This window comes from Panthera uncia, chromosome B4, assembly GCF_023721935.1.
Source record: "Panthera uncia isolate 11264 chromosome B4, Puncia_PCG_1.0, whole genome shotgun sequence".
NCBI lineage: Eukaryota > Metazoa > Chordata > Mammalia > Carnivora > Felidae > Panthera > Panthera uncia.
In genome coordinates, this window is record NC_064809.1 from 79,684,635 (window position 1) to 79,710,019 (window position 25,385).

The 25,385-nt window shown below is 38.6% G+C and overlaps 2 protein-coding genes across 2 annotated transcripts; one reads left to right on the forward strand and one right to left on the reverse strand.

Annotated features, from left to right (window-relative positions):
• Window positions 1–9,998: 9,998 nt before the first annotated feature.
• On the forward strand, window positions 9,999–10,925 carry LOC125919192 (olfactory receptor 6C4). Its single transcript, XM_049625702.1, has one exon. It carries the CDS (start codon window positions 9,999–10,001, stop codon window positions 10,923–10,925), a length of 927 nt encoding a protein of 308 aa, XP_049481659.1.
• Window positions 10,926–21,367: 10,442 nt separating this feature from the next.
• On the reverse strand, window positions 21,368–22,376 carry LOC125919186 (olfactory receptor 6C2-like). The gene has a single exon (XM_049625696.1). The coding sequence runs from the start codon at window positions 22,374–22,376 to the stop codon at window positions 21,438–21,440; it is 939 nt and encodes a 312-aa protein (XP_049481653.1). The 3' UTR covers window positions 21,368–21,437.
• Window positions 22,377–25,385: the final 3,009 nt, after the last annotated feature.

Genomic DNA, 25,385 nt, shown 5'->3' on the forward strand with positions numbered 1-25,385 from the left:
TGTTTGATCTCACTTTTATGTGGAATCTGAAGACACTGAATTCATAGACACAGAGAGTAGAATGCTAGTTGGCAGGGGCTAGGAGAGGGAGAATTGGGGGAGTATTCATCAAAGGGTACATGGTTTCAGGTATGGAAGATAAATAAGTCCTAGAGATCTACTATAGAGTACAATACCTCTAGTTAATAATACTGAAAAATTTGTTAAGACAGTAGATCTTATGTTAAATATTCTCAGCACACAGGAAGGAAAAAAAACAGGGAAAAAGGGTACTTTTAGAGATGATAGTAAAGTTCATGGCATTGTTTATCATGACATTTTCACGAGTGTATACTTCAGACTCATCAAGATGATTACATACATATAGCATTTTTGTATGTCAATTATACCTCAACATAGGTAAATAAATAAATACATACATGCATACATACATACACAAAAATAAAGAAATAAATAAATTGTCACCTTAGAATCTATAGTGCATGAAGTATCCTTAAAACCTAAAGATTGGGGTGCCTGGGTGGCTCAGTTGGTTAAATGACTGACTTTGGCTCAGGTCATGATCTTTCTGCTCATGAGTTTGAGCCCCGCATCGAGCTCTGTGCTGACAGCTCAGAGCTTGGAGCCTGCTTCGATTCGGTGTCTCCCTCTCTCTCTGCCCCTCCCCTGCTGGCTCTCTCTCTCTCTCTCAAAAATAAATACACATTAAGAAAAAAACTAAAGATTACTTCTAGTTCCAGCAAAGATGGAGTAGAAGCATTCTTCACAGATCTTACAACTAAAAAAACCTTCAGAGAACACAACAAGCAAGCATAAGAAGACTGTGAAACGTGAAAGAAGAAGGAAGACTACCTAGGGACCTCAAGAATTGAGAAACACCACGACAGTGAGACCTCTGGGTATTCTATCACCTCTTGTATATCCCACACAGGGAAATTCAGAAGCTTTCAATCCAGAACCACCAACAAGCATAAAAATATAAAAATTCCTCAAAAAGGCTGTTTCTCCTAACCAAAGGACCAGGAAAAAGGTGGCCTAACAATGGAGAACCCTTGGGGAATAGCTGCCCTACTCCAGCCAAACAAAAACACACTTCAACCTCTGCAGCTTCAGAGGAACCAGACAGGGAGCTGATCTTCAACTCCACGTTCCCACCCTGCATAAGTGGTATTGCAGTGATTTCCTCTACCTAGCAATGATGCCAGGCCTGAGAAGATAGCTGACTGTCGCAGGTGGCTCTCTAATTCCTCCATCACCTACTGTCATCAGAGCCAAGAGAGGAGCAGGTGGTCCATCCCCTACACAATGAAAGCAGCTCACTCTGATTTCCCAGGCAGGATGCTGTCAGTGGGCTGAGTGGGAAGCTAATCTTTCATTCTCATCCCATGGAAATAGGCAATGCTTCCAATCCTTCTGCAGAGTAGTATCATCAGGTAGGTGGTGAGCCAGCCTCCACTCCCACCTGGAGGTGGTGTTATTTGAGGCTACACTCTACTTTCTTCCATCCTTGCAGTCATTGAGGTCTAATTGGGAACTGAAACTCCACACCCACCTAAGGGCAATAAGACCGAATGACTCAGTGCAAACCTGGTCTATTCAACACTCCTGTCCCCTACAGTGTAAGCGGGGCCAGTGTGGAGCTGAGCCTCCACTCCCATCTGGCATTAACAAGACAGAATGATGTTGTGTGAGGTAGAGGTAGAGGATACTCCACTGCCCCTTTCTCTGTGTGAGCAAGGCCCAGTGGGGAGCTGACCCTCCACCTCTACCTACCATCAATGATGTGGGATGAAGTGGTATGAGATGGACTAGTTGGCCCCTCTGGCCAGACTTCCCCTGGCCAGCAAAGATGAGCATGAAACTGGGAAGCCCGACCCTGCAGCAACAGTAGTGTGAGTCAGATCTGTGCTTGCCTCTCCCTGATGGTAGCAGGGCCTGGTTTAAGTGTATACTCCCACTGACAAAAAGACAGTATGAATCAATGCCCTACTCTCAGTGTGAAGGTGTCACCAAGGCTGAGAAGGAAGCTGAACTTCCACCCCACCCATCTGCATGAGGCAACATGGGTAGAAAGTTCCACTTTTTTCAGGATGGTGTTGGCAGGGCTGAGCCAGAGACCAAACATACACACTCACCTGGTCTTGTGCTTCACCTCAACAGAGACTGGCTGCTGAAAAATATATATTACATAGGATTCTGAATATTGTAATTAAGTATCAAAAATATCAAAAGTACAATCCAAAATTGCTCATAACACAAAGAACCAAAAATACCACAACTTGAATGAAGAAAGATAATCAACAGATGCCAACACTGGGATGAATCAAATTTGGGGATTATCTAACATGAATTTTAAGGCAGCCATCATAAAAATGCTTCAATGCAGCTGTGGATTCTCTTTTAAAAAATGAAAACATAGATATCTCACAAAGAAATTAAAGTTATAAAATGAACTAAATGGAAATACAGAACTTAGAAATACAATAACAAATTTTGAACATTCACTGGATGACCTCATTAATATAGATGACTGAAGACAGATCAGTGAACTTGAAGACAGATCAGTAGCATTTACCCAATTGGAACAACAGAGAGTAAATACAATTTTTAAAAATAAAAAAAGCTTCAGGCATCCATGGGACAATTGGAAAAGAGCTAACATTGCTAAATTGGAATCCCAGAAGGAAATAAGAGAGCTTAGAAACGATTCTAAGAAATAATTATTGAACACTTCCCAAATTTGGAAAAACACATAAACCTGCAGATTCAAGTAGTCAAGCAGATTTAAAACAGAAGAAAGCTAAAGCAATGCACACCAAGACACATCACAATTGAATTTCTGGGTGCTAGTTATTTAGATGTGATATTTACTCCATCGTGGCACTTCTTTTTTGTGTACTTTTCTTCTGCATGCTAAATTTAAAAAGAAGATTTATTTTAAAAACAAAAGATTAAAGAGATTTTCACATGTAAAAAACTAAAAAATTAGCCACGAGAAGAACCAGACTATAATAAATTATAAAAGTTCAATGGATTATAATGGCAATATCCTGTCTATACTATAGTTTTGCAAGATGTTACTATCTTGGGAAACTAGTAAAGGGTACACCAGATTTCTCTGAGGTATCTCTCTATATTAGGGTGAAAATGGAAGAAATAACATGAAAGAAAGAATGGATAACAATTAAACTGGTAAATATATAGGTAAATCTAAGTGAACATCTGCAAAATCAGTAACAGTCATATACTATGGGGTTTTAACAATATATAGAACATAAAAATATAAAACAAAAATGTCACACTAATTAAGATATATGAAATGGAGATAAAGCCCTACATTCCTTTTGCTGACTGGGAGGAGGGTAAAGATAATAACTAACTATAGACTTTGATAATTTTTTGTGCCCCTAACAACTAGCCCTCAAAACTAACAGAATAAAAATTGGTAGACATGTAATGAAAAAATGGTTAAATCTATAATTATGGGGGAATTTTTTAAGCCATAAAATCAATAGTAGGACATGACAAAGAATATACAGATTTAAGGCACAAGATTAAAATCTTGACTTAATAAAAATATGGAAAGTATATTGTACCCAACAAATCCAGAATCCACTTTCTTTTCAAGAACAAACAACAACAAAAGAACAAACAGTACATTTTTATAATGAAAGGATCAAAACACAAATCTCAATAAATTTCAAAAGATTGGAAATATGGATTTGTTCTCTGCCCACAGTGTAATTAAGCCAGAAATCAATATCAAAAGTATAACCAGAAATTAGTAATACATTTGAATATTTTAAATGCACTACCAAATAACCTGGATATGTTTCCTGAACAAACCTCTCTAAAAACGCTGTAGCATGCATGTACAAAAATGCTCATTGCAACTTGTTCAAAATTTCCCTGAAACAGAAACAACCTAAATTTCTATCAGCAGTAAAATGGATAAATAAGGTGGGTTTTTTTATGTTTATTCATTTATTTTTGAGACACGAACAGCACAAGTGAGGGAGGAACAGAGATAGAAACCCAAGCAGGGTTGGCGCTGTCAGCACAGAGCCTGCTGCAGGCCTTGATCTCATGAAACGTGAGATCATGACCTGAGCCCAAATCAAGAGTCAGATGTTTAACCGACTGAGTCACCTAGGTGCTCCAAAAATGGATAAATAAGTTTTACAATAAATTCATACAATGTGGTACAATGCTGTTGCATGTGTTTATAAAGCATCTTTGATACTTCCTGGTGGGCATTAATAACATAAGTTTGTGTGGTGGTGTTATGTGTGCCTAAGGCAATGCCTGTGACTCCCAGGATTGTGAGCAAAGTAAGCACAATTAGCAGGAAAAGAGCATGTTGGTGTTGAGACTGAGGGAAGTTCTGTTGCCCAAAATAAAACATTGGCATAAAAGGTACACAGAATACAGGTGATGTTAGGAGGAAGGCCTGAGAATGGGATATGACTGGGGTATATAACAGTGAAACCAAAGACCTAACAGGAGTGACTATTTTGACAGAAACGTCTTGTACAGGAAGGTTTCTATTTATAAGGTGCCAGTAAGCCCAATGATCAGAACAAAGTAAGGGGTCTTAACTGCCAGAAGTTGAGCATAAATACAGTTGCTGATGGCAGTGACAGTCATTTGGAAAACCATGTATTAATCATGTAATTTTAGCAAGGTTTCTTTAAGTAAGCTTCCTTGCACTTAAAGCCTTTAGCCTGAGGCTGGCACGGGGGTAGAGTGAAGGGGGTGGGTAGTTTTACTGAATGCTTTTTCAAGAGCCCAACACAGTGAATTCTGAGAACTGAAGTGTGTGCCTTGGTTACTATCAATAATGCCTGGAAGTCTGAAGAGAATAAGAAGTGTCTTGTTGGTACCTTGTGTTGTGGCTTCAATGGTAACATGTCTATAAGGATAGACGAGTAATATTCCCTTATAAATGTACCACCACGGTCAGAGAATAGTAAGTATCTTCTGCAGAGGGTCAGCGACCCCATAAAATCTATTTGCCATTGGTTAACGGATAGTCCCCAGGGAATTAAGCCTCATCAATTATATAGACAGTGGCACATTTTCCCATATAAGGTACATTAGTCACTACGTTACCCATGGCAGAGGAGAGGGGAAGTCCCTTTCATTCTTCTCAGGACTTCAAGGCATTAGCTTCTCCATGGCCTGATATTTCATAAGCCTACCAGTCCAGAGTTAGTGGCATCAGATCTGAGGCTGTGCCAATATGTGTCTCAGAAATCAAAACCAATTTATCTACCTGTGTATTATAATGAGTCCCTGAAAACTAAATTTTAGTATGTGGAGAATATGTGTGGCCTTGATTTGCATTTTGATGATCTATGAGGCAAAAAATCCCTAAAGTTCTTTACTTGAAAGATAGGGGGGGAACACCTCAGATAAGGAATTATTATTGCTGCCATTAGTCAAACCAGATGACCATATCATTGGCAATGGCACTAAAGTCTATAAAAATGTGAGGAAGGGGCCAAGTGTTGGCCAGAACATTGTCTAATGCTAACATAACTGTGCTGACCCACAGGTTCCATCCTTGCTTGATTAGGGATGTCCCAGTTAGGGAATGGAATGCAGTAGCTCTTCAGTAGGTTCTACCATGCATGATGGTGGTGCTAACATCTATAAAGAATACAAACTCCCTTTCCTACTCACTAAATTAATCCCAATGGGGTTGTTAGGTAGCCAACGGATAGGAGAAAAGGGTGACCTCTTTAGGCACTGTTGCATCTAGCAAAGGACTGATAATGTGGAAACCACTTCCTCTTACAGGTGGGATATGCCAGAGGGCCCAAGTTGGCTCCATAAGTAGCATTTTCCTTTTAATAATGAAGCATCTATGCCAAGTTTGTGGAGTGCTGACTCAATGACCACAGGCACAATGGGCAACTGGGTCCAGAGAGTCACAAGCTCAGGACATGTGAAAGCATTTATCTCAAGAAGAGCACACAATGCAGCCAACAGTTGCCATCCCAATGGTGTGTAGGATTCGGCCAAGGAAAATAGTCTCTTGCCAAAAGTCCATGAACAACTTATGACCACCATAGCTGATCCAAAAACCCCAGAAGGAATGTGAGGAGGTTGTTGAAGCCTCTACAATGAAGGAGCTTTTGCGGGGGACACAAATGAGAGTGCCTAATGTATTGCAATTTAATTTTTTTAATGTTTATTGATTTTTGAGATAGAGCACAAGCAGGAGAGGGACAGAGAGAGAGGGAGACACAGAATCTGAAGCAGGCTCCAGGCACTGAGCTGTTACCATAGAGCCTGATGTGGGGCTCGAACCCATGAACCATGAGATCATGATCTGAGCTGAAGACAGACACTTAACCGACTGAACCACCCAGATGCCCCTGATTTATTGCAATTTAGACAGATTCTAGAGCCTTTTGTCATTGGATAGCCCATTCAAAGTAAGCCAATTTAGAGGCATCTGGATGGCTCAGTTGGTTAAGTGGCCAACTTCAGCTCAGGTCATGGTCATACAGTTCATGAGTTCAAGCCTCACGCCAGGCTCTGTGCTGACAGCTTGGAGCCTGAAGCCTGTTTCAAATTCTGTGTCCCCCCCCGCTTCTCTGCCCCCCCCCCACACACACACACTTGCACTCTGTCTCTCTCTCAAAAATAAATAAATTAAAAAAATATTTTTTTCAAAAAAACAAAGTAAGCCAATTTGTGAGTAACAGTATAATGAATCTAAATAAAAAATGTAAATGTAAAAGATGTTGTTTCTGAAACCCAAATAAACACAGTAAATGTTGAGTCTACTTTATTTTTTTTTTTATTTTTTTTAACGTTTTATTTATTTTTGAGACAGAGAGAGACAGAGCATGAACAGGGGAGGGTCAGTGAGAGGGAGACACAGAATCTGAAACAGGCTCCAGGCTCTGAGCGGTCAGCACAGAGCCCGACGCGGGGCTGGAACTCACGGACCACGAGATCATGACCTGAGCCGAAGTCGGCCGCTTAACAGACTGAGCCACCCAGGCACCCCTGTTGAGTCTACCTTAAAGTAGTAAGTGCCGATGTCAGTGAGAAGTCGGTTCCTTACTGCATCAGGTATGGATCATCCCTGAGCTGACAAGTAATGTCCAGAAATTTTACTTAAGTAAGCAGGACTTGAATTTTATAGGATGCAATGGCCCAACCCTGACTGGAGCTTGAATTTCCTTGCAGAAAGACATTATGTTATCAACCTAACACCATACCTGTGTTCTTGGAATAAGTTGGACGTAGTTAAGATGTGTAAAGGAATGAACATTGGCAAATGTCTCATGGGGAGGTGAGTGAAAATGTATCATTCCTTTAAAAGTAAAGAGCTATTCATAGAATACAACATATGAGCCAAATCTATAACAACAAAATATTTTCCAGTTGCTGATTCCTATTAATTTTAGTAAAATTAGTAATGCAGATCTTAATGAAAACTATGATGGCATTAAGGTTATGGTAATTCACTGCGAAGTGAATTCATTTATATCACATTTGACCACTGGCCAAATTGGGTTATTAAAGGGAGAAATAATAGAAGTGATGAGTAGGCCAGGCACACCAATCCTCAGGGGTCTCACTCCATGGCTCTCAGCTTCACAAACCTCATGTCTGTGGCAGATTCTCTCATGGAACCTTTATCGTGGTCTCTCTGGACCTTCTCTCCTCAGCCATATGTTTACAACTTGTTCTTAAAACTGTCAACAATTGCGGTTCATTTGCAGCTTTTGAACTGAAGTCCATAGGGCATGTTTAACTTCTTCAGGGAATTGATCCCCATGTGCCTGTTCTGAAAAGAGCAGATAAAACCTGCAGCATTCTGCCTAACACAGAAACTGCAAAGAAGCCCATATCCTGCCTTCTAAGAACTTCAAAATCATCTCTCTTAGAAAAGAAATATTAAGGAATTTTCCATCTATCAAAGTCCACTTTTCTAATTCTATCATTGCTGTAGTAGGGGGTTATTCATTTATTTGTTTTTCTTTTATTATACATGTGAAGGACTGTATTTCTCAGGAAGTATCATTTGATTCTGGTTTGCATTAATAGAATGGAAGGTAATATGCTTCCTAAGTTAAGCCCCAAAGACTTGGGTACTTTCATTAAGAGAAAAGTGGAATGCTTACATGTGGAATCTAAGAAACAAAACCAACAACAACAACAAACAGAAACAGACTTATAATCTACAAAAGAAACTGTAGATTACCAGAGTGGGGAGAGAATAGGGGGAGGAAGGTAACAAAGGTAAAGGGTATTAAGTGGGACTAACTTCCAATAATAAATCACAGGGATGTAATGTACAGCATAGATGATAATAATGTTTTTAAGAACTTTCATGGTGGCAGACAGTAACTAGGCTATTTTGGTGATCATTTCATAATACATTAAAAAATTATCAAATCACTATGTTGCACACCTGAAAATAATGAATATTGTAGGTCAATTATTATTCAATTTCTTAAAATAAAGAAATAGCCACCTATGGCCAGTGACTCCTGCAACAAAAAGAGAGAGTGAAGGGGAGAATGTTGACAGGAAGCCAATAGACAGCATGTCAAAATTTATACTACTCAAGACTCACAGGGCACATTTCACCCTTGACTTACCTCTTAGGATCAACAAAATAAACGTCCCACTACAGTCATTCAGATTGTCAAGGGTATGAGCACTGTATGTTTTTAAAGTCACTGATGTTATTATTCTATAAATGTGGATCATGAGGTCAATCAGTCACGAAAATCTGGATGAAAATGCAGTACTTGCCACAGACCAGAGGTTAGTACAAACAGGGAAGGGAGGGCTGTAGGGGAATCCAGGTCAATGTTTAATAGTGCCTAGTGCCTCCAACAGCATAAGGAAGTATGGGGAGATTGATAAGAATGATCGTGAGGATATGATTTTTTTCTTACCCATATGCATGTGAATTAGAAGGGCCTTTTACATTGTCTTTGCTTCTGACTCAGAAAAATCTAAAAATGTATGCAGGATACCACTGCCAAAGTTTCCTTCCTTGGGGGTTACCAATTTATCTACAAAGGACTCATTGTCAGAAACAAAAATGTCCCTCTTCCTTGTCTCTATACCAAGAAGAGAGAAACTGTCATCCTTAGTTTGCCACTAAGAAATCTTTAAGACTTTGAGCAAAATCCACACTGAGATGCTTCCTGTGGGTATCTCAAGATCTCTATTCTCAGAGATATATTCCAAATATACATGGCAGAGAAACATATAAGAAATGCTAATAAATATGATTTATTGACACCATAGCCTTGTTCATGTACCAAAATATGCTCACAATATGAGATATACTGAACCAAAGATCATAAGTCTTAAAGGTCTATTACAAATTTATGCTTCAAAAGAAATAGGGGTGCAGAATAAATCACTTATACATCAAAACCTTCAACCATATCCATGTGGGGAATTTCCTATTGGTTGCTGAATCAAGGAAGTCAGAGATTTGGACAATTATGGAGATGAGGATCTATGGAAGATAGCCAGAGAAGTGTCAAACGGTACAGAGAAGGGGAAAGAGCACAAGGAGGAGAAAAGGAATCACAAAAAAACAGAATCTGATAGAAAAACTTCCACCAAGAGTACAGAAGTATGAAAAACTAATGGAGTCAGAGGAAAGTGACTTAAATATGGAGATTTTGTAAACACTTGGGGATTAAAGGATAGGTTCAAAATATATTCTCCTGGGGGAAAAATGAGTAATTATTCTGTAACAGATTCTGTTAAGTGTCCAAAAACATATCAACTGGGGAATTAAAAAGACTTTAGGATTAAGGTCATTCACATAGAAGATATTGGGCTTCCATGGAGCCAAGGCCACTGCAATGTGATACTGGTTTGGGACAACTGAATAGAGAGTAATATATGACATGATTCATTACTATCAGCTTTGTCTCTCCTACCCTGAGAAAGCTCATTTTTCATCAGTCACCTTTTTCCTTCAGATCTCCAAAGGGTCAACAATGAAAAATAGGACGTTTACTGAGTTCATTCTGTTGGGCTTCACAAATCAACCTGAGGTCCAAATTGTGATATTCATCTTTCTTCTCCTCACCTACATGTTAAGTGTCCTAGGAAATCTGACTATCATCATTCTCACTCGGGTACACCCTCACCTCCAGACCCCCATGTATTTCTTCCTCCGGAATTTCTCCTTCTTAGAAATTTCCTTCACATCCATTTTTATTCCCAGATTTCTGACCAGCGTGACAACAGGAAATAAAGTCATCAGTTTTGCTGGATGCTTGATTCAATATTTTTTTGCTATATTCCTTGGGGCAACAGAGTTTTACCTCTTGGCTTCTATGTCCTACGATCGCTATGTTGCCATCTGCAAACCCCTGCATTACCTGACCATCATGAGCAACAGAGTCTGCATACAACTTGTGTTCTGCTCCTGGCTGGGGGGATTGCTAGCTATCTTACCCCCAATCACCTTGATGAGCCAGGTGGATTTCTGTGCCTCCAATGTTCTGAATCACTATTACTGTGACTATGGGCCCCTTCTGGAGCTTGCCTGCTCAGACACAAGCCTCCTAGAATTGATGGTCATCTTCTTGGCAGTTGTGACTCTGGTGGTTACTCTGGTGCTGGTGACATGTTCTTATACATACATTATCAGGACCATTTTGAGGATCCCTTCTGCCCAGCAGAGGACAAAGGCTTTTTCCACTTGTTCTTCCCACATGATTGTCATCTCCCTCTCTTATGGCAGCTGCATGTTTATGTACATTAATCCATCAGCAAAAGAAGAAGGCGCTTTCAACAAAGGAATAGCTGTGCTCATTACCTCAATTACTCCCTTATTAAACCCCTTCATTTACACTCTAAGAAATCAGCAAGTGAAGCAAGCATTCAAGGACACCGTCAAAAAGATTGTGAAGCTTTAAAAACAGAATACATTTCAATCAAAGGCATATATCCTAATTTCAAGGTATCTGCAGCCTAGTATGATAGAAAGGTATATAAACTGTATACTTACATAATAAGCTTACAAAAAATAAAATAAAATTACGTGGTAAGGGCTATTAGAGAAAGATAAATGAGAATCCACAAAAAGAACAGTTAGAGAGAATTAACTATTTTCCAGAAATCACTTGAAATTCAAGAGGCAAAACATATTGCTTATTTAGAAGAGTGGAAAAATAAGAATTTAGAGGAAGAGAGGCCAAAATCTAGGATTGCCATTTTTCTTCATCATGAGGCCCTAGAAACTATGCTTCCATCAAAGTGTCAATAATTTTTATTCTCCTCCCCTTTTCATTCACCTTTCGCTGTAGCCATTACAACTTTTATCCTTCCATAAAGGAAAACAAAAAGGATATACATTTGGTCCACTTTTCTCCAAATGAAGTGAAAACCCTCAAGATTTTTATCAACTTACCCATCCATTTTCTAGAAGTTATGGTTCCAAGAGTATTCTAGAGCCAAGGTTAAAAGTCTTCCACTTCTACACAGGATCTATTGCTTTTCTTCACTGACATCTTTTTAAGTTAATGACTGAGATTTCCCATTCTCTCTCTTTGGTAGTTTTGGTGATTTTTTTTTTTTTTGCTATTATATTTTCACATTTTGTTTACTTTTATTAGATATCAGAAAGGACACCTTCTGTGATATGACTCCATTCTTTTAACTTTCCCCCAAGTTTTTGCTTTTGTTTATAACATAATCCAGGGATGCCTTTTTCATAAACTGCAAATGAATATAAAGTATTAGTATGGTTTTATATCTAGAATGTTCCAAATTATGAGTGTTAGCAACCAAATGGGAATAGAGACTACCCTACCAAGGACTCTATACATGGATTTAAGGTGACAACAACTTGAATATCAATTGGTGATGGGCCTAAACTTCAAAGGAACTAAGAACATTTTTGGAAATCTGAGTACTTGTAAATATTTTAGTAATATCCTAATGCATTGTAGAATGCTGGTTACTGTTTGAAGCACCAGTGAAACATCATCTGATGTGTTCACATGCTTTATATGTGGTAATATTATTTGGTGGAATGATGCTTCTTGGGAATTTAAGAAACAAGCTGCATTGGACTTATTATGAGAGAAAATTTCCAGAACCATAAAAATATTGAAGAGCGCATCATATTTTGAATAAAGCATCTTTTATGTAAAGCCATTGCTATTTTGAATATCTGGATTTCTTTGGTGACTAAGATAGAGATTGGTGATGCCTTTTAATTTATTACAAATTGTTGGGGAACATCATCAAAAAGACATGACCACAGATTGACCCGCGAGCTGGACCCATACTTGGAGGCTCCTCCCTCCCTCCCCTATCCTTGGAATGTGGGCTCCACTTGCCTTTCCCACTCCCAGAGGCTGCTCCAAGAACACAACCTTGAGATAGTTAACATGGTGTGGAGAACACCTGCACGTTATAAGTGACTGAACCCAGTTAAAGCCTATTTATAAACTTTTAAGAAGCAGTGGGCAGCTGTGAGGATCCAACTGCCTTGCTGCCACCCAAGGCAAGCCTCATACGTAAATTCCCTTTGCTCATTAAAACTGCCACCTACCAACCTGGAATGGCCTGCTTCTTTCTTCAGTCTCTCCTGTCGCAACCGGCGCGACAAACACCGAGGTCAGGGTCCTGAGGGTAGGGGAATGCAAGAAAAAAGAGAGAAGAGAAAGTTTGGGAACAGGAGGGTCCCCTGGGCTGATGGCCCAAGTGACGGCTTTATTGTTGCTGTACACAATCTTTTATAATATAAGACTCTTATGGATCAGGTCATTCTAAGAATAATCAGGTTTCACATAATCGCTGCCAACCAAAACATTTAGTTCTGTGTTTCTTGTGAATTTTCTAGACGGGTCACAACAAGACCTTGTTGATAAGATTGCTAGCAAAACACAATTCCCATGTTTGTTTCTATCTGACTCGGGGTAGAAAAAGGGAGGTAGCATTATTGCCAACACCTGCAGACCACAGGCTTCAGGAATTAACTTTCTCAGCCTTGACAAGGCTTTCGTATGCCCTTGAAAGTGGGGGAATGGGAGGGGGAACCACCGGGTTGGCTTGAGTCAACAGGGAACGTTGCTCGACCAGGTCTCAGCCTGGCGCAGGCCCGGCCTCCCACATGAATGGGAGGGGGAACCACCGGGTTGGCTTGAGTCAACGGGGAACATTGCTCCACCTGGTCTCAGCCTGGCACCAGGGCCTGGCCCCCCACACTCTCCCTGCCTTCTGAGTACAGAGGCCAGCTTCAGATTTCACCCAAGAAGCTCCCAAAAGTGTTATGAACCAACACAAATTTACTGAGCTATTATCAAATGATATAGAAATGTTATCAAATAGCCACCTTTCAATCATTATGTTCCCACAGATCCACACTTTTACCCAAATCTATGGTGAAGTGGAAGATAATGCCATATAGTGGTCAAAAATATATGCTTTAGTTTGAATCCCAGATTTGTGTTTTACAACACAAATTGCCTTGGGATGGTTTATGACCTCTCTAAGGCTTACTTTTCTCAAATTCTAAAATGTGGATAAATAGTTATGTCTATTGTATATGATAGTTTTGAACATTAAATGATATAATAGGCATAAAACATTTTAAAAGCTAATACTTAAATGTTTAATAAGTGATACCCATTTTAACAGTATGATAATGGTGAACAATACCTTCTCAAGAAAGTGGGGCTTAATTAGTAAAAGAGATGCTAAATTGATTGGTTTAATATGACTGGGACTATATAAACGTTGGCCATTCTAGGTGTAATCCCTCTGCACCAAGGTCAGCTTGCTTACATTTCCCTTATGTCCAGTTGCATCCTAGGATAGCCAGATCAATGAGGGTCTTATCCACACTTCAGATAAAGCCAATCAGAACATTTGGCAACAGATTATTAGGACCTAGCTACCTCAACTCCATGTGCCCTAGAAGCACACAAGATAAGGAAGGAGGATACTTGGTGTGAGTCAAAGTTGAAGAACACTTTAAGGACTTCACCCAGGGACGCCTGGGTGGCTCAGTCGGTTAAGTATCTGACTTCAGCTCAGATCATGATCTCACAGTTTGTGGGTTCGAGCCCCACATCGGGCTCTGTGCTACCAGCTCAGAGCCTGGAGCCTGCTTCGGATTCTGTGCCTCCCTCTCTCTCTGCCCCCTCTCCTGCTCATTCTCTCTCTCTCTCTCTCTCTCTCTCTCTCTCTCTCAAAAATAAACAATAAAGATTTAAAAAAAATTTTTTAAAAAGGACTTCACCCAGCCTTCATAATATCAGCATTTAGAAATTAATTTGGAAAGAAACATATTACCTTCTAAATGAGCTTGTCAAAAAAAAAAGACAACTTCTGAAACTGTTCATTAAGCTGGCTTTATGCTAGCACATACTTGGAATGTAATCCAAGTTATAGATAAACAGAGGAATGCGTTTATCGATTCTGCAGCTAAAACTTTGGAATGTTCACTTTCTAAATGTATAAGTTAGTGGGCATTATCCCTCCTGTCACCACTGGACACAAGAATCAAAAGAAACAGTTTTAGCTACCAGTATTCTCAGGATAACATTAGAGCAGAGTTAGAGCAAGGAAATAATAGAAACACATGAGAGCTGACCCACCACACTTCAGCATTGGTTCCTCTATCCTCTATTCCTTCATCCCCAGCGATTATGGACTACAGATACAAATCTAAATACGTAGTATTCTCCCAATGCTTCCCCTTGCAAACAGTTAAAATAAAATTCAAAAGAAAAAAAAAGAGTATTTTTTAAGATGGCAAGTTAGGTAAGAACACTTCTATAATACTTGGGCCATCTGGCCTAAGGATCTTCTTTGTCATTTCTCTAAATTTATCCAGAAGGTCACAAATCAGGGTCTAAACTTCTATTCCTATACATCACTAGATAGTAGAGCTAAAGCCTATACATATGTAATGAGTTCAGAAGCCAAAATCACCACCCATGTTAGGAATATATCCACTGGCAGCGAGGTGCAAAATTACACACCACACAACATATGATGCAAAGAATTACTGGAACAGAAACATTAATAATTTAAAGTAAGTATCATTTATCAAAAAGATATGAATGATACTGTCAAAATCAAGGACAAAGCATTATTTTAAAAACTGGGTGAAAAGACTGTTGAAAAACATAATGAGTGAAATAAATAATAAAACAATGAGGATAAATACCTGGAGAGATAAAACAAAAACAAAAATAGTGAGCTAAATCAGATCTGATGTGTTCTCCCATAAAGCAAAAAAAAAAAAAAAAAAAAAAAAAGATAAAGAGACTAGATAGATAACTGAAAACAATAAAGTTACTATATTAGATAGAAAAACAGGTAGTTAGGTAATTAGACAACAAAAGATAAGTGCAGATGCCAAAATAAACCTATATAATAAGAGTTACAGGTAGAGAAGGGGGTGGAATAATAGGAAATAATAATACATTTCCTATAATAGAGAAGGCTGGATATTTCTAAGTATGCTGAAATGGGATCTATAAGGAAAATATACACCTTAAGAAACCAGACTTTTGGGGGGCACCTGGGTGGCTCATTCACCTGAGCGTCAGACTCTTCAGCTCAGGTCATGATCTCACAGCTCATGGGTTCAAGCCCTGCACAAGGCTCTGTGCTGACAGCATGGAGCCTGCTTGGGTTTCTGTCTCCCTCTCTCTCTGCCCCTCCCCCACTTGCTCGCTATCTCTCTCTCTCAAAAAAATAAATAAAATTAAAACTAAATTAAATTAAATAGGGCTACTTGGGTGGCTCAGTTGGTTAAGCATCCAACTCTGGCTCAGGTCACTATCTCATGGTTTGTGAGTTCCAGCCCCACATCGGGCTCTGTGCTGACAGCTCAGAGATTTTGGCTTCTGAACTCATTACATATGTATAGGCTTTAGCTCTACTATCTAGTGATGTATAGGAATAGAAGTTTAGACCCTGATTTGTGACCTTCTGGATAAATTTAGAGAAATGACAAAGAAGATCCTTAGGCCAGATGGCCCAAGTATTATAGAAGTGTTCTTACCTAACTTGCCATCTTAAAAAATACTCTTTTTTTTTCTTTTGAATTTTATTTTAACTGTTTGCAAGGGGAAGCATTGGGAGAATACTACGTATTTAGATTTGTATCTGTAGTCCATAATCGCTGGGGATGAAGGAATAGAGGATAGAGGAACCAATGCTGAAGTGTGGTGGGTCAGCTCTCATGTGTTTCTATTATTTCCTTGCTCTAACTCTGCTCTAATGTTATCCTGAGAATACTGGTAGCTAAAATAAATAAAATAACAAATAAAAATAATTTTAATAAAAAAATAAATAAAATAAACCAGGCATTTTTATTTCTTTTTTTTTAACTTAAAATCAAGATTAACATATAGTGTAGTGTTGGTTTCAGGAGTAGAATTTAGTGATTTTTCACTTACATATAACACCCAGTGCTCATCACAAATGCTATCCTTAATGTCCATCACCCATTCAACCCAAATACTACCAACACCCCTCCAGCAACCGTCTGTTTGTTCTCTGTATTTAAAAGTCCCTTTGGACCTGAATGTGAGACAGGAAACCATCAAAACCTTAGAGGAGAAAGCAGGAAAAGACCTCTCTGACCTCAGCCGTAGCAATCTCTTACTCGACACATCCCCAAAGGCAAGGGAATTAAAAGCAAAAGTGAATTACTGGGACCTTATGAAGATAAAAAGCTTCTGCACAGCAAAGGAAACAACCAACAAAACTAAAAGGCAACCAACGGAATGGGAAAAGATATTTGCCAATGACATATCGGACAAAGGGCTAGTATCCAAAATCTATAAAGAACTCACCAAACTCCACACCCGAAAAACAAATAACCCAGTGAAGAAATGGGCAGAAAACATGAATAGACACTTCTCTAAAGAAGACATCCGGATGGCCAACAGGCACATGAAAAGATGTTCAACGTCGCTCCTTATCAGGGAAATACAAATCAAAACCACACTCAGATATCACCTCACGCCAGTCAGAGTGGCCAAAATGAACAAATCAGGAGACTATAGATGCTGGCGAGGATGTGGAGAAACAGGAACCCTCTTGCACTGTTGGTGGGAATGCAAATTGGTGCAGCCACTCTGGAAAGCAGTGTGGAGGTTCCTCAGAAAATTAAAAACAGACCTACCCTATGACCCAGCAATAGCACTGCTAGGAATTTACCTAAGGGATACAGGAGTACTGATGCATAGGGGCACTTGTACCCCAATGTTTATAGCAGCACTCTCAACAATAGCCAAATTATGGAAAGAGCCTAAATGTCCATCAACTGATGAATGGATAAAGAAATTGTGGTTTATGTACACAATGGAGTACTACGTGGCAATGAGAAAGAATGAAATATGGCCTTTTGTAGCAACGTGGATGGAACTGGAGAGTGTGATGCTAAGTGAAATAAGCCATACAGAGAAAGACAGATACCATATGGTTTCACTCTTAGGTGGATCCTGAGAAACTTAACAGAAACCCATGGGGGAGGGGAAGAAAAAAAAAAAAAGAGGTTAGAGTGGGAGAGAGCCAAAGCATAAGAGACTGTTAAAAACTGAGAACAAACTGAGGGTTGATGGGGGTTGGGAGGGAGGGGAGGGTGGGTGATGGGTATTGAGGAGGGCACCTTTTCGGATGAGCACTGGGTGTTGTATGGAAACCAATTTGACAATAAATTTCATATATTAAAAAATAAATAAATAAAAATAAAAAGTCAATAGGGGCACCTGGGTGGCTCAGTTGGTTAAGCGTCCAACTTTGGCTCAGGTCACGGTCTCACGGTTCGTGGGTTCAAGCCCCGCATTGGGCTCTGTGCTGACAACTCAGAGCCTAGAGCCTGTTTTGGATTCTGTGTCCCTCTCTTGCTCTGCCCCTGCCCTGTCCTGCCCATGCTTTCTCCCTCTCTCTCTCCCCCTATCTCTCCCCCTCTCAAGAATAAATAAACATTAACAAATTAAATACAAAAGTCAATAATATTGTTAAAATTCAGAATCAACAACTGGTGATATGGGGAAATTGAAGTATTAATACTAGGAATATTAGTTTGAATAAAGAACCACCTACATTTTATTCTAAATAAATAAATAAATAAATAAATAAAATAATAAATAAAAGTCCCTTTGGTTTGTCTCCCTCTCTGTTTTTATATTATTTTTGCTTCACTTCCCCTATGTTCATGTTTTGTTTCTTAAATTCCATATATGAGTGAAATCATATATTTATCTCTCTCTGACTGACTTATTTCACTTAGCAAAATACACTCTAGTTCCATCCACGTTGTTGCAAATGGCAAGACTTCATACTTTTTTGAATGCCAAATAATATTCTATTGTGTATTATATATATATATATATATATATATATATATATATATATATCACATCTTCTTTATCCATTCATCACTCAATGGACATTTGGCCTCTTGCCATACTTTAGCTGTTCTCGATAGCACTCCTATAAACATTGGGGTGCCTGGGTCCCTTCAAAATAGCACACCTGTATCCTCTGGATAAATATCTAGTATTGCAATTGTTAGATTGTAGGGCAGTTCTATTTTTAACTTTTTGAGAAAACGCCATACTGTCTTCCAGAGTGGCTGTACCAGTTTGCATTTCTACCAGCAGAGCAAAATGGTTCCCCTTTCTCCACATCCTCACCAACATCTGAGGTGCTCATTTTAGCCATTCTGACAGGTGTGAGGTGGTATCTCATTGTGGTTTTGACTTGTATTTCCCTGATGATGAGTGACCATGAGCATCTTTTCATGTGTCTGTTAGCCATCTGGATGTCTTCTTTGGGAAAGTGTCTCTTCGTGTCTTTTGCTTATTTCGTCACTGGATTATTTCTTTTTTGGATGGTGAGTTTGATAAGCTCTTTATACATTTTGGATACTAACCCTTTATAGAATATGTCACTTGCAAATATTTTCTCCCATTCCACCAGTTACCTTTTAGTTTTGCTGATTGTTTCCTTCACTGTGCAGAAGCTTTTTATCTTGATGAGGTCCCAGTAGTTCATTTTGGCTTTTGTTTTCTTTGCCTCCAGATATATGTCTAGTAAGAAGTTGCTGAGGCTGAGGTCATAGAGGTTGTTGCCTGTTTTCTCCTCTAAAGTTTTGATGCTTCCTGACTTACCTTTAGGTTTTTCATCCATTTTAATTTTATTTTTGTGTATGGTGTAAGAAAGTGGTGTATGGGGTAAGAAAGTGGTCCATGTTCATTCTTTTGCATATCACTGTCCAGTTTTCCCAACACCATTTGCTGAAGAGACTGTCTTTTCTTTTATTGGATATTCTTTCCTGATTTGTCAAAGGTTAGTTGAACAAGCATTTGTAAGTCCATGTCTGCATTCTCTATTCTGTTGCATTGATCTATGTGTCTCTTTTTGTACCAATACCATACTGTCTTGATGATTACAGCTTTGTAATATAGCTTGAAGTCAGGAATTGTGATGTCTCCAGCTTTGATTTTTATTTTCAACATTACTTTGGCTATTCGGGTCTTTCTAGTTCCATACAAATTTTGGAATTGTTTGTTCTAACTCTGTGAAGAATGCGGATGTTATTTTGATAGGGATTACATTGAATATGCAGATTGCTTTGGGTACTGACATTTTAACAATATTTACTCTTCCAATCTATTGCTGTGTAACATATCACTCTAAGTTTTAGTGGATAAAACATTTTTTTTTTATCACTTGCAGTTCTAGAAGTGGACAGAAACAGCTGGGTGGTTCTCACATGGGTCTTTCATTTAGCCGTAATCGTTGGTGAATTGATTTGGAATCATGTGAAGACTCATCAGAGCTGACGTCCAAGGTGGGTTCTTCATCAGATGTCACCAAAGCTACAATGGCTGAAAGAGATGGGACCTTATCAGGTATTTCTCTCCACGTAGCCTCTCTGCAAGTATTTCGCTCCTCACTGCATGACAATCTCAGGGTATTCAAACTCCTCACATAACAACAGATTTCCCCAAAGCGTTTGTTCCAAAAAAGATGAGAGCTACAGATCTCCAAAGACCTAATTTCTGAAGTACTACACCTTCATTTCTACTACATTTTCATGGTCAAAATCAAGTCATAAAGATAGTCAAGATGAAAGGGGAGAGGAAAGAAACTACAACTTCTGATCTGGAAAGTAACGAAGAACTTGCAAGTATCTTTAATCCACCAGAGTCATGAATCTAAAAATGCCCTCAAGAGCCAAAGCAGCTATTTACAATTTGTTCATCCTTCCACCATTCTACCCTTTTCATAATCTCAGCCCCTCTGGTCCTCATTGTTTCAGCCACAATCTGATGCCCTCAAGTCAAGGATTCATGTGTTTTACCTGCCTTCAGTAATTGCTTTTGGAACAATTACTCAGAAGACAAAGCCTATCAATTATCATAAAAGACTATTTGGTTACATTTTTATGTTAATGATTTTTGCACATGTTTTAATAACTTCAGATTACAAGAGACAAGGATTACAATTGAACAAGGATTACAATTTTGTTCAAATCCACATGTTTATTGTGAGGCAGCATTAACAAAGTGGAGTTGAATGTGAAGGGAACTTGTGTTTCCTAAAAATCAATGTTCTTATGCTCTTGAAAAGAAAATATTTTGAAAGAGGCAGTGTTGCAAGGAAGGGAAAGCAGTGACAAGAATGAAATAGATTCAACACACAAGAGTAATGGTAAGGTATACATGACAAGATTAAAAAGAGTTAAGAGGCACCTGGGTGGCTCAGTTGGTTAAGCATCTGACTCTTTTTTTTTTTATGTTTATTTATTTTTGAGACAGAGAGACAGAGACAGAGTGTGAGTGGGGGAGGGACAGAGAGAGAGGGAGACATAAAATCTGAGGCAGACTCCAGGCTCTCAGCTGTCAGCACAGAGCCCAATGCAGGGCTCAAACTCACGAACTGTGAGATCATGACCTGAGCTGAAGTCGGATGCTTAACTGACTGAGCCACCCAGGTGCCCCAGCATCCAACTCTTGATTTCAGCTCAGGTCATGATCTCATGGTTCACGGAATCAAGCCCCACATTGGGCTCTGCACCGATTGCTCCAACCTGCTTGGGATTTTCCCTCCCTCTCTCTCTGCTCATGCTTTATTTATAAATAAATAAATAAATAAATAAATAAATAAATAACATTTAAAAAGAGTTGATTGAAATGTAAATTAGGAAGACATACACATTTCAGAAAAGAAGAAAAATATCCATCTACATAATGCTGCACCTATCACAATTTTTCCTTAGATTATCTTCCCAATTTTCTTTATTGTTCCTCAATATTATGAGAATTGCACAACTCCCATAACTTAATAACCATCTATATACTAAATCAATAGATTGTTTGTAATATATGATATGTCAGTATATGATAAATTGTTTTTGTTTCAATTTAAATTACCAATATGTGAATCTAATATTTCTTTGAAAGAAATGCAAGTCTTTTAAGGATGTCATGGAAAGACCGCCTTACTTGTGTATTTCTCAGAGTATAAATGAAGGGGTTCAACAAAGGGGCCACAGATGTAGTGAGCAGAGAAACTGCCTTATTAATGGCCACTTCATCCTTAGCTGAAGGTTTGATATACATAAAAATGCAGCTGCCATAGGTGACAGAAACCACAATCATGTGGGAAGAACAGGTGGAAAAGGCTTTTTTCTTTTGCTGGGCAGAAGGTAATCTTAGAATTGTCCTAATGATGTATATGTAGGACAGAACTATACACACAAGGGTCATTATGAAGGTCAACACAGCACAGACTATGACCAGCTGCTCTATGAACCACGTATCTGAACATGAATTTTTCAGTAACGGAGAAGCATCACAGACAAAATGGTCAATATCAGAGTCACAGAATTCCAGATGGAGGCTCAAACCAAGAGGTGGAAAGATAATCAATAAGCCAGACACCCAACAAGACAGGATAAGATTCCAACAGACTCTGTTGTTCATGATGGTCACGTAATGCAGGGGTTTGCAGATGGCCACATAGCGGTCGTAGGACATCACAGCCAAGAGAAAAAATTCTGTAGCTCCAAAGAGAACAATAAAAAAGATTTGGCTGAAGCAGGCCTTGATGGTGATGGTTTTGTCCCCACTTGATATCATGTACAGGTATGTGGGGACACAGGCAGTTGTGAATGAGATTTCTAAGAAGGAGAAATTTTGAAGAAAAAGATACATAGCTGTTTTTAAATGAGAATCCACCAAGATGAGAGAAATTATGGTCAGATTCCCAATTACACTTATCATATATGTGATAAACAGAAAGATAAAAACCAGAATCTCTAGTTGTGGGTCATTTGTCAAACCCATTATGATGAACATTGTTATTGCCGAATGGTTTCTCATCATTGACTTCATACTACTGCCCAATCTTCACATAAAAGTCACAGAAATCGGATCTGAGGAGCAATGTCACAATATGACAGGATCAGACAGTGACTACCAATACCAAGCAAACCAAGTCACATTCATTTCCTTCTGTAACTTGATAATCAGGTTTTGATGAGGTAATTCTCTCAGCTACACTGAAATATACCACTGGGAAGCTAAGCTATGGGAAGTTTCTCTTGAAAATTGCTGCTACTGAAATTGTTTTCAAATATTCCAGGTCTCCCAGTTCACAGCACTTGTTTCCAATTTATTTTTTAAGCTCATACTTTGGTTGAGATTTCCCCTATTAGATCAGGAGTTGACTGCTTTGAGCTACACTTTGATGGGTCATACAGTCCCTTTATTCTAAGACTTTTGTACTCAAAAGCTAAATCCTAAAACTGTTTTGCTTTATGTTTTGGTGCCTGATAAAATGCAAAATATATGGAGGATGTTGGTTATGCCCTACTTAGATTCTCCAGATTCCTCTCCTAGTGAACTAGGCATTATTTAAAGGTCAACTAGATTTCTCCCAGAAACCAGTCCTTCAATAGTCCTTTCTCCTGACTTTCTAAGTTTGTCTGTTATCCCTTTATTTTCCATCCCTGTCCTCAGCAGAGAAGGCTTTAATGAATGATTATTTTAATATAATTTGAAAACCATGGGTAAAGTTACAAATAGCTGAAGGATTTATCAAAACATACTTTGCTTTCCCTCCTTCATAACCAACAGAAGTGTGATACATGTTTCAGTAATGCACAGGCATTAAGTGTATGGACCTTGAAACAGTTTGGGATCAAATCATATCTGTTTTCTACTAGCTGAGTGACCTTAGGCAAGTCATTTAATCTCTCTGTTCTCCAAATTCCTAATATGAAGTAGAGTTAACAGGAATACTACATCATAAGATTACTATGAATTTTAATTAAGTAATATAGGGGTGCCTCTTTGGTTCAGTCCATTAAGCAACCAACTCTTGATTTCAGCTCAAGTCGTGATCTCATGGTCATGGGATTGAGCCCATATATGAGGCTCCACTTTCAAATATCAGGCTCCACACTGAGTGCGGAGTCTTCTTGGGATTCTCTCTCTCCCTCTACCCCTCTCCGCCACTCATACTCATGCACTCTCACTCTCTCTCTCCAAAAATAATAAATAAATACATAAATACATAAAATCAACTCCCATGAACTACAGATTACTATACTACCTTGCCAGGTTACAGATATCATGATAGAAAAAGGGGCATTACCCTGGGTTTATGAGACAAATGGTTTGCAAACAGGTGATACCAGTACTGAAAAATGGTGGATATAAAAAAAATAGAATGTTTACCAGTGGTAATTGAGACATATGGGATATAAATATAGATAGATACCAGATAGATGGATGAGAAGAGACAGACAGAGAAATGGAGAGGTGTAGAGAGAGTGATTATAAACTTGTTTCTGCCAGTCAAATCACTGTACATGGGATTTCACCAACTTAAAGATGAATTGGATGAATCCTTCCCACATTTTTGATCTGGTGACAGTTGGCTTGAAAACGTGCCAGTACTCACCTTTGACATTCCTCATTGTATCACCAGGAAGCTATACCTCAAATGACCTTAGTGAGCCTCAGAGTTGAGCAAAAACATACTAATAGTATCAGCTAAGTATATTCCTAATCCCTGGCCCCCCAAGAACCTATATTAACCATATATGTATACACATGGTTTCTGAATTTGTAAAAAATACTATTCTAATTTAAAATTGGGAAACATTTCTATGCTAGGAAACTGGAAGGAAAATAATAAACTTTAAAGAGCAAGGAGGAGTTCAGAAGCCTCTCTAGCTCTGCAAAAGTAGGTGTTCTGATTTTCTCTGGACAAACATGTTTTTACACTTATGGCCCTGTTTATTTCCTCCATCCAAACACACATGCTGAAAACTACTTTAAAAAGTCCTTGGAGGCCCTGATTCAAAGTCTCTAATGAATTTAAAGTATAATTTACTTTGACAAAAAAAATCCTAAGCCAAGCACAATGGGGATAATGTCTTTAGAGAGAAAAAGAGGCAATAATAGCAATAAACACAGTCCAAGCATAAAATAATAAGATTGCACTGACAAATAAGCTATCTGTTCTTAGTCATTTGTTTACACATGATTCATACAAATGTAATGAGTAAGAAGAACAAGAAGTAAGCCTTCTTGTCTAAATTACATACATAACAAATATTACAGAAAAATTCAGACAGATATGAAAAGTGAAAAAATTCATAGAAACTGCAACATCCAGAAAGAAACATTACTATTCTAATGTTCGTCCTTCCAAATATTGCCCATAGTAATATGCAAGTGGTGTATGTACTACTGCCAGTTTCCTATACAGGATACCTCTCAGGAACAGCCAAATGGAAGAGGTTCATGGGGGGTGGGGGATCAGGAAGGCACAGAGTTTCCATGCCCTCTCCTAATACACCACCCTCCTGGCACCTCAATGTGTTCACCAACACAGAACCTCCCCAAATAACCTTGTTCAACTTTTTAATAGTACTTAATCTCCATCCCCCTCTGCCCTCCCCAAAGAACAGTAAATGGAGCTAAAGTTTCCAGTCCTCTAGTCATGTGGTCTTTCTGATGACCAGCCACATTCTAAGGCTAACTAGGGTCCTCATCCTAAGTCACCTTACTAGCATAAATTCAAAGTAAAAGACATCCCTATCAATCAGGAAATTCCAAGAGTTTTAGGAGCTCTGTGCCAGGAAGAGGGACAAAGGCCAAATATTTCTTATATATCTATCTATAAGGCACATATATCCACAAGGTGAAATAGCCAGATGCAACACAGAGTAAAAGATTTTAATATCTGTATCTCAGTAATTAATAGAACAAAGAAATGAGTAAGTAAAATGAAGATTCGATCAATATAATTGATAATATATATATTATCAATATAATTGATTATATATATATATATATATATATATATATATATATATA